General features: G+C 45.3%; 1 protein-coding gene across 2 annotated transcripts in view; it reads left to right on the top strand.

Moving 5' to 3' along the window:
* The first annotated feature begins 3,720 nt into the window (after positions 1–3,720).
* The window catches only part of ZNF506 (zinc finger protein 506), a 31,125-nt gene continuing 24,182 nt past the window's right edge, over positions 3,721–10,663 (top strand). Inside the window, exon 1 of one of the 2 annotated variants that reach the window (XM_063701830.1) lies at positions 3,721–4,033. Coding sequence is in view for 1 of the 2 variants with exons in the window: in XM_031004019.3 (XP_030859879.1) it covers positions 4,031–4,033 (3 nt within the window). In the remaining variant the exon portion in view is untranslated. The remainder of the gene's footprint in view (positions 4,034–10,663) is intronic. The other variant, XM_031004019.3, reaches the window with a different exon arrangement.

The raw sequence follows: 10,663 nt of genomic DNA, 5'->3' as shown, positions 1-10,663 counted from the left end.
TTCCCAATTAACCATTTGTTTTGTTACCATTGGGGTATCCAGGTAGTAAGACCATTTGCTACAGACCAAGAGTTGGTATACAAGTGACAAATCCCTCTGGCCTCCTCTTGAATAGCTCAGAGGATGGCTACTAGTTCAGCTAACTGGCTGCTCTCACCCCTTCCTTCATCATAAATACTTATGTTTTTAACAGGATTATAAGCCACGGCCTTCAAGCATCGGGTCCCACCAATGTATTTGGTGGATCCATCAGTAAACCAAGCATATTTCTGATCCTCTGGGCTTAGTTCTTTAAAGGATTTGCCCCATTGGGCAGGGGAGGTTTCCTTCCCTAACAGCAAGGCTTGCTTGGTGATTTCCTGAGCTGGGAAGTTTTGTACGTCCTCATGTAAAAGTGATACCCCGTTTGGTTTTGGCTTAAATGGACTTGTATGTACTATTTCCATTTTATGATGCTACTTTATTGAGAGTGCTCTATCTGGTGAGCTTTGAGGGAACTCATGACCCAAGTCATAATAGAAATTTCAGGCCTCATAAAGACCTCATGGTTGAAACAGAGGTGTTCCGTTTCCAGCAAAGCCCAATAGCAAGCTAACAATTGCTTCTTGAAAGGGGTATAAGCTTTTCTGGCCTCTGGCAGTTTCTGGGTCCAAAACCTGAAAGGTACCCTCTTCCCATCTTGTTTCTGCCTACCGCTCCAATTAGCATGTTGATCTAGGACAGTCACTTGGAGTTCTGCTGGCCCATCCCGTATGGGCCATAGATCCAGGGCCAGTTGCACTGCTTGTTTAGCTTGTTAAGAAGCCATACTCTCTGTCTCTCCCCAGTGAAAGTCTGCATGCAGAGGTTGTAAAATGTTACCCAAGTGGGGAATATGATGTCTCCAGAATCCAAACAAAGCCAATAAATTTCTGGGCCTCCTTTTTAGTGGTAGGGGTTGTAAATTCTAGTATTTTAGCCTTAGCCTTTGGTAAGATGGACTACATCTCTGCATTCCATAGAACGCCATGGAATTTTACAGTTTGTGCAGGTCTTTGAATTTTACTAGGTTAATTTCCCATTTCTGAGATAGGAGCTGGGTTTTTACCTGTTCCAAGCCCCAACTGACTAGTTCTTCAGTTTCACCCTGACCGGGCCACTTGGACAGCTGCTTTTTTCAGCAATAGGCTGATAGCTTTGAGCCTGATCAATCAAGACATAGGCCTGGCATTGGGCCAGGGCCAGTCTGGAAGTCAGATTAGCATATTCGTTTTCCAACTTACATTTCTCTTCTTGCAACCAGCCCGTATCTTGACACATAAACTTATAAGCAGTAAGGAAACACCATCCACTCTGGGAGATCCCTCAGCATCTTTTTTGCTGACTGGAATCTCCTGCAGCACTTCATGCACAAAGGTTTAAATTGCACTAATTTAGATTCTCAATTCTCACAAAGTCCAGTTCCCCTGGACCATTCAATCACCAAGGGGGAGAACTGGGAGAGTTCCCATCCCAGGGTATGGGAAGTCCCCGAGCCTCCAGCCCTGTCCTTGTGGCCAAAAAGAGGCACACTTTTGGTTTCAAAACCTGTTTGTAATGCCAAAAATGTTCTGTGAGGGAAAGGCGCAAGGTGAGAAGAAAAGACACACACACAATACCTTTAAGGGTAAACAAGCTTTATCCCATGTAAATGGCAATGCAGATATAATAAGCAAATGATATAATAAGCAAATAAATATAATAAGCAGATTGATATAAGAAGAAGATTCATATAATAAGCAAATTGCAATAGGAAAAGGAGAGGAGAAAAGAGATATATATATTTACACTCACCAGACTATGGAGGATTTACCACCAGAGTGGGAAGCAACAGCCTGGGCTCCAGAGGTGGACACTCACCCATGCACAGAGGAGGAGAGGTCTCCCATGGAGCTTTGGCACAGTCTGGGACCCCAGCTCTTTTGTAACGAATTATTTGGCATAAGGCCCATTCATGAGGGCCATTCGTGACTGGACCCAAGGAACACAAAAGTCAACTGGTTTTTGCGATTGTCTATTGTTTTTCAACAACTAATGTATAGGAATAGATTGAAATAGAGATTTCTCCAATACAGCGCTGGATGAATGCCTCAAGCAGCTCACACAACTTGTTCCAGGACTTGGTGACCATTGTTTGTAGCCATGTTCAATTGAGTTCAAATTTAATATTTAACTTTTCCTCCACACCAGACTATGGAGGATTCACCACCAGACCAGGAAGCAACAGGCTGGGCTCCAGAGTCGGATACCGCACTCATCAGACTAGGAGGATTCACCACCAGACTGGAAAGCAACAGCCTGGGCTCCAGAGTCAGCCACCCGTCTCTGCACAGACAAGGAGAGGTCTCATGAAGGTTCCGCGTGATCTGGGACCCTAGCTCTTTTTGTAACGAGTTCTTTGGCATGAGGCCCAGTCATGAGGGCCCTTCGCGATTGGGCTCAAAGAACACAAAAAGGTCAACTTTTTTTTTTTTTTTTGTGATTGTCTATTGTTTTTCAATAACCAATGTATTGGAATAGATTGAAATAGAGATTTCTCCAAAACAGTGCAGGATGAACACCTCAAGGGGTTCACATAACCTGTTCCAAGACTTGGTGACCATTGTTTGTGTCCACGTTCAATAAGTTCAAATTTAATATTTAAGTTTTCCTCCACAAATTCCCGTCTTGATGAATTGGCTCTGTCTAGGCAAAGGGCAAGGTGAACCCCTTGGGCCGTTACACAACCTCCACTTCCTGTGTTCAAGTGATTCTCCTGCCTCAGCCTCCAGAGTAGCGGGGACTATACGTGTGCACCAGCACACCCTGCTAATTTTTTGTATTTTTAGTAGAGATAGGGTTTCACCATGTTGGCCAGGCTAGTCTTGAACTCCTGACCTCAAGTGATCTGCCCACCTTGGCCTCCCAAAGTGCTGGGATTACAGGCTTACCCACCGCGCCTGGCCCTAAATGATTTCTTTCTACCCCCTATAGCAGTTTGAAATTACTTAAAGGTTGTTTCAAATGGAAAAATAAAAAGAATGTGGATAAAAATAAAATATAAAAAGTTAAAAAACTTACAAGAGATTACAAAATATATATGTAAATCTGGAGTGTTCAAAATGACAAATTTATTTGTAAGGTTTTATTAAAATTAGCTTTAATTGATAATACACTATTACCAAAGTAAAAGTTGATTTTCTCTTGAACAAAAATTTTACGTATTATTAATATGACAGCAGAATACTTCCGTTCACCTTTTGAATATATTCAAAAAGAGAGAGAGTAAAAAAGAGAGAGAATTTTCCCATGCTCTGGGGTGGGCCTGGCTCAGCTCAGGGAGGAAGTCCTGTTTGAAAAGGCTGCAGCTGGCCAGGCTTGGTGGCTCAAGCTTGTAATCCCAGCACTTTGGGAGGCCGAGGCAGGCGGATAACTTGAGGACAGGAGTTTGAGACCAGGCTGGCCAATATGGTGAAACCCCGTCTCTATTAAAACTACAAAAAAAAAAATTAGCCGGGCATGGTAGCGGGCGCCTGTAATCTCAGATACCCGGGAGGCTGAGGCAGGAGAATCGCTCGAACCCAGGAGGCAGAGGTTGCACTGAGTCAAGATGACGCCATTGCAATCCAGCCTGGGCAACAAGAGTGAAACTCCGTCTCAAAAAAATAAATAAATAAAATTAAAAAAAAAAAAAGAAAAGGCTGCAGCTTAGACTGTCTCTCTTTCTTCACTCAGTCCAGCATCGGATCACGTCTTCTGTCACTCAGGACCTGAGGGGGCGGGTCCTCAAGCATTATCCAATCAGGGACGCTGGGCCGGAACCCGTCCAATCAGCCACGCAGCTGGAGCGAACAGGACGACTTCCGGCTTCCGGCTTTGGCGGGCCCATTGTCTCTCGCTGACGCCGGAGATCCAGCTATCGTCTTCACTGCTCTGTGCCGTCAGCTCTAGAGGCCCAGCCTCTGTGGCCCTGTGACCTGCAGGTATTGGGAGGGTCACAGCTAGGACGCTGGGACCCCCTGGAAGCCTAGAAATGGTGAGAGTGCCAGTTCGACATCCCGAGAGAGGGGGAGGGGCTGGTTGGAACTGGGGAGGAAGTGGCTGTGGCTGTGGCTGTGGCAGTGGCAGAACTCAGGCCTCCCGGCAGTCAGCTCCACAATCTGCGCTCCAAGTTCTCATTGCCCAGCTCCGCCTCAGCCATAACATGGCGGCTGCATCGACAGCGGGTCCCCGGGGTGTCCTGTCTTTTCCCTGCGCAGTGACTGTGCCCTGGCCTGGAACCCTCTCCGGGCAGCTCTGCACCCACAGGTCTTTCCCAGATTGTTCAGGGGCCACGGGAGGGTCGTCAGGGGAGAATCCTGACTCGGGGTGCGGGTTCATGAATGGGAAGAGCTTTGGTTCGTGGGGTTCACAGTTTCTCTTTTCTCCTATTAAAAATTTATGGGGCCGGACGTGGTGGGTCACCCCTGTAATCCCAGCACGTTGGGAGGCGAGGCGGGCTGATCAGTTGAGGTCAGGAGTTCAAGACAAGCCTGGCCAAAATGGGGAAACCCCATGTCTACTAAAAATACAAAAGTTAGCTGTGTGTGATGGCAAATGTCTGTAGCTACTGGGGAGGCAGAGGTGGGAGAATCTGTTGAACCCAGTAGGCGGAGGTTGCTGTGAGCTGAGATCGAGCCACTGAACTCCAGCCTGGGCGACAGAGCAAGACTCTGCCTTAAAAAAACAAAAACGGGGAGGGGGGAGTCACCGCAAAAATATCAAATAATTTAATCAAAGTGTGATTCAAGAATTGTAGAGCACCCAGCTACACTTTGTTGTTTGTAGTCCATGGGAGGGGCTTGAAGAAAAGACATTTATAAAATGCATGATGAAGAAAACCAAATTCAATAATTGATTAGGTATAGTTACGTAGTTGTTATTTTATTTTATTTATTTATTTATTTTTTTGAGTCTCGCTCTGTCGCCAGGTTGGCGTGCAGTCTCGCGATCTCCGCTCACCGCAAGCTCCGCCTCCTGGGTTCACGCCATTCTCCTGCCTCAGCCTCCCCAGTAGCTGGGACTACAGGCGCCCGCCACTACGCCCGCCTAATTTTTTGTATTCTTAGTAGAGATGGGTTTCACCGTGTTAGCCAGGATGGTCTCGATCTCCTGACGTTGTGATCCACCTGCCTCAGCCTCCCAAATTGCTGGGATTACAGGCGTGAGCCACCGCGCCTAGCCTAGTTAGGTAGTTTTTAAATTTGTACAATCGAGATGGAAATTTCCTGGTTATGTAATCAGAGTTTAATTGGCAGTTTATAGTTGCTTAAGCTTGAATTTTGTTTCCCCTAATGTAGTAATTTACCAAAGAATACACTTGAGTTTTGTTTTTTTTTTCTTAGAAGTGGGAATCTGGGGACTAGAGCTTCCTCATTCTAATTGCCTGCCACTTAATTATTTTCACATCCCACAGGGGACTGATTTTCCCTGGCGTTTTTCACATGTGTCCCAAGCAGGGCCTCAGGTGTACCCCATGTTCCTCAATCTTTTTTTTTTTTTTTTTGAGATGGTGTCTCACTCTGTCGCCATGCTGGAGTGCAGTGGGGCGATCTCAGCTCACTGCAACGTCCGCCTCTTGGGTTCAAGCGATTCTCCTGCCTCAGCCTCCTGAGTAGCTGGGAGTACAGGCGCGTGCCACCACGCCCAGCTAATTTTTGTGTTTTTAGTAGAGACAGGGTTTCACCTTGTTTGCCAGGGTGGTCTCTATCTCTTGACCTCGTGATCCGCCCGTCTCAGCCTCCCAAAGTGCTGGGATTACAGGCGTGAGCCACTACGCCTGACCAATAGTCATTTTTTAAAAAGCATTGCATAACACTATTGAAAAGATTTGTTTTCTGTTTGTAAATATTTCCCATGAGAAGAAAGCAAAGAATAATCCCCTGACACTGTATTGTCAAAAATATCTGTGCCTCTTTGTCTTTTATTTTTCCAGAGAACTTACCGAATGTTTTTGGGTCAAGATTACCCTCTGGAAACTTAATAGGGTGATGTGTCCTCAGCCAACCTTCAGTTTTTTTCTAGTCCTGGGTTTTAGTACTTTCTGAGGATAAACCAAGATACCCACCATGGCTATGTCTGCTAGAGTGTCTAGTGACTATTAGCTCTTGGGTCATTTTCTCCCATAGGACTACCTGAAGTATGGAGTGTAGCCTCTCAAGGGAGCAGGTGGCAGCCTTGGGGTTGAAAGGCAGATCCTGGTGCACTTTTTTCTTTTTTTTTTTTTTGAAAAGCTAACCCCTTGAGACATGAAGATTTTCTTCACCCAACCTAGCTTCCATTTCTTGGAGACACATTGCTGGTCAGACAATCAGATGCTGGTATTGAGGGGAAAACAAATAATTTCTGACCCCTGGATTCTCTTGGGTGGGGAGCAGAAAAGTAGTGAAAAAACACTTCAAAAGACAAAAAAAACTGACCCCAGTGAGAAGGCGTAAAAACCTAACAAAGTAAAATGCACGTGGGGCACTCACTGGGGCATAGCGTAGTGTCTCCTGGGAGGGTAGTTATTGAGCATGTACCTGAACAGGATGGGGTGGGTGATAGGATCTGTACCTTGAAAAGATTTGTTCACTTATTTTAACCTCAGGTGTTTTTGCTGTTGTTGTTTTTTGTTTTGTTTTGTTTTGAAACAGTCTCTGTTGCACAGGCTGGAATGCAGTGGCTCGATCTCAGCTCACTGCAACCCCTAGCTCCTGGGTTCAAGTGATTCTCGTGCCTCGGCCTCCCGAATAGCTAGGACTATAGGTGCCCGCCACTGCGCCCGGCTAGTTTTTGTGTTTTTAGTAGAGATGGACCAGGCTGGCTTCAAACTTCTGTTCTTAAGCGATCTACCTGCTTTGGCCTCCCGAAGTGCTGGGATTACAGACATGAGCCACTGCACTCAGCTGCATCAGTGTTTTAACTGTAATTTGCGTTTTATTAGTAGGGCTTGAAAGGTAAAAAAATATTTACAAAGCACATAAAAGAGATGAGTTTTTAAAAATTAGTATCTAATCATATATTCTATTTGTTAATAATTCTCATTTACCTTTTTCTTTCCCAGAGTGAGTTTAGGAGTTTTCTCAGATGTGTTTTTTATGGCTGAGTGATTTCAAACAGAATTCTAAGCCTTAGCTTTAAGAATGCTAGCTACCAAGGAAAAAAGTAGAGAAAATCTCTCTTCCATTTTGTCTGTAGACAATGAAAATGTTTCCACAGGAAAATCTGGTAGATAATTGATGAGTTATATAGATCGTCAAAACATCAGTTCCTCTTTTTGCAGGGTAAATTTGTGACAGTGAATATCTTGGTTCTATTTCCTGTTGTCTTGATTTCTGAGTTTAATGCTAAATTATATGTGATGAAATGTGGTACCTTCTAGAAGTGTTCCCATATGACTAATTTTTTACTACATTGTTTTTAATATAAATAATAAAATAATATGTTGTCTGAAAGAAGTAGATATATTTGCTTTTCTTATGAAGGTATAAAATGCAAGCACCTTAGCCAGGTGTGGTAGCTCATGCCTGTAATCCCAGCACTTTGGGAGGCTGAGGGGGGGTTGATCACTTGAGGTCAGGAGTTCAAGACCAGCCTGCTCAACATGGTGAAACCCTGTCTCTGCTAAAAATACAAAAATTAGCCAGGTGTGGTGGCACATGCCTGTAGTCCCAGCTACTTCGAAGGCTGAGGCAGGAGAGTGGCTTGAACCCAGGAGGCAGAGGTTGCAGTGACCTGAGATCGGGCCATTGCATTGCAGCCTGGTGACAGAGCGAGACCATCTCAAAAAAAAAAAAAAAACAAAAGCACCTTAAAATTTCCTTACCTTGCGTAAACACTGTGTTTGAGTAATTTCACAGGACTATTGAAACAGTTTCAAAAACCAAGTGAATAACTCTGACATGGAAATTAAAGCTTGAACCTAGTGACTCCAAGCTAAGGCTAATGTTAAGCATGCAAGAGGAAGTTATTAAAGGCCCAGTTAGTTCTTTCTGAGGAGCCAGCCCTGCAGATGTCTCAGCCTGCTCACCCCAGCCATAGAAGAAGCCTTTATTCTGAGAGAAGCCACAGAGCCCTGGAAAGCTGGGGATCCACAGGCAGATGCAGTTGAGGTTAAGATGAAAGGAAACTGAGAGAGTCTTACTGATGATGAAGTCGTTATTGTTTTGAGGTACTTTCTAGACTTTGTAAAAAAAAAAAAAAAATTAGATTTACGTAAAAAAAAATTCTAAAAAAGTATTGCAACAAGAGGAAATACCAACTAACTATAAGATCTTTATGGCTTGCAAAGGTGTAGGCAGAAAAAGACTTTCTTTCCTAGGGAGGTGCAAACAAGATTAGAAAGGAGGTGGGAGGGGAATGACAAATGGAGGGTGAAAAAGTCAGATCTTAGATCAGAGAATGTTTTACACTGAAATCAGCGTGTTCTTAGGAGGGACATAAAATGGGGTTGTATGTTGACTCAGACTGAGGGTAGCTCAAAGTTCAGGAGCCCAAGGGAGGGAGATAAACTTAAGTTTGATTAAGAAATATTTTATTTGGCTGGGCGTGGTGGCTCACACATGTAATCCCAGCAAGTTGGGAAGCCGAGGCAGGTGGATCACCTGAGGTCAGGGGTTTCAGACCAGCCTGACCAATATGAAGAAACCCTGTCTCTACTAAAAATACAAAAAAAATTAGGCGGGCGTGGTGCCGCCTGTTGCAGGCTTACATGCCTGTAATCCCACCGGGAGGTGGAGGTTGTGGTGAGCCAAGATGGCGCCGTTGCACTCCAGCCTGGGCAACAAGAGCAAAACTCCCCTCAAAAAAAAAAAAAAAAAAAAAAAAGGAAATATTTTATTTTAGGCCAGGCTGGTGGCTCACGCCTGTAATCCCAGCACTCAGCCTGTGGAGGCCGAGTTGGGCAGATCACCTGAGGTTGGGAGTACGCGACCAGCCTGAGCAACATGGAGAAACCCTGTCTCTATTTTAAAAAACACAAGTCAGGCGCAGTGGCTCAAGCCTGTAATCCCAGCACTTTGGGAGGCCAAGGCGGGTGAATCACGAGGTCAGGAGATCGAGACCATCCTGGCTAACACGGTGAAACCCTGTCTCTACTAAAAATACAAAAAAATTAGCCAGGCGTGGTGGCAGGCGCCTGTAGTCCCAGCTACTGGGGAGGCTGAGGCAGGAGAATGGTGTGAACCCGGGAGGCGGAGCTTGCAGTGAGCCGAGATCACGCCACTGCACTTCAGCCTGGGCAGCAGAGCAAGACTCCATCTCAAAAACACCACCAAAAAAAAACAAAAATTAGCCGGGTGTGGTGGTGGGCACCTGTAATCCCAGTGACTCGGGAAGCTGAGGGAGGAGAATGGCTTGAACCTGGGAGGCAGCGGTTGCAGTGAGCCGGGATAGTGCCACTGCACTCCAGCCTGGGCGACAGAGTGAGACTCTGGCTCAAAAAAAAAAAAAAGAAAAGAAAAGAAATATTTCATTATGACCACTGAAAACAAATTCAGCTGATTTTTTTTAATGAGAAAGAGAAAATGTGCAGAGTGTGTGTCTGGCTGTGTGATAGGTAAGAAAAGAGAGCACCATCTAACTCATAATGGGAAGGGTGTTTCTTTCCATAAACTGTTCCTGGAGCACACAAAGGATGGAGAATTTTATTAATCAGAAATATTTTCCAGGATTATCTATGTGTTTCATCTTTCCCCATCTCTTTTCTTTGTTCTGTGCATTTCTTCCATTTGGCTTTTCCAGGGCTGCATCTTATATATTAAACCAGTAAAGATAACTACAGTATTTTGATGAGTTCTGTGAGTAGCTCTACCAAATTATTGAACTTCAGAGAGGTTATGGGACTCCCCAGGTTTTAAACAGTAGCTCAGAAGCATAGATGGGCCCTTGGGGTTTGTGACTGGCATCTGCCATGAGGACAATGTTGCGGGACTGAGCCCTGAATCAGGGTCTACAATGACTCTGGGTGGTGTCAGAATTCAAATGTGAGACAATAAGTTAGTGTTGGAGAATTGTTTGATGTTCAGCAGACTCTACAGATATGGTGCCAGAAAAAAGATATCACGGAGGCCTGGCCTGGAATAAAACTTTGGGTGATTGGGAATGGGAGGCTCTGCTCTGTCGTACACAGGCTGTCACACTGCCCGTTGTCCTGTGATCCCAGGTCTTCTCTCAGGGTGACAGAGGACTGAAAATGTAGAGAAAAGAAGCTCTGATGACAGACCCCCTTTTCCCACAGCTGCCACCACAGGATTCCCACCCACTCACGAACACACACACTAGACATTGACGTGTCCACACTCCTCCCGGGACTCGGCACCACCCTCAGGAACCTCACAGTGGTATTTTTTGTTTTTGTTTTTGTTTTGTTTTGTTTTTGAGATGGAGTCTCGCTGTGTTGCCCAGGCTGGAGTGCAGTGGCGCGATCTCGGCTCGCTGCAGGCTCCGCCTCCTGGGTTCATGCCATTCTCCTGTCTCAGCCTCCTGAGTAGCTGGGACTACAGGCGCCCGCCACCACGCCCGGCTAATTTTTTTTGTATTTTTAGTAGAGATGGGGTTTCACCATGTTAGCCAGGATGGTCTCGATCTCCTGACCTCGTGATCCTCCCACCTCAGCCTTCCAAAGTGCTGGGATTACAGGCATGAG

This window comes from Gorilla gorilla, chromosome 20 (genome assembly GCF_029281585.2).
Source record: "Gorilla gorilla gorilla isolate KB3781 chromosome 20, NHGRI_mGorGor1-v2.1_pri, whole genome shotgun sequence".
In the NCBI taxonomy this organism is placed as follows: domain Eukaryota; kingdom Metazoa; phylum Chordata; class Mammalia; order Primates; family Hominidae; genus Gorilla; species Gorilla gorilla.
This window is presented reverse-complemented; position numbering and strand designations above follow the sequence as displayed.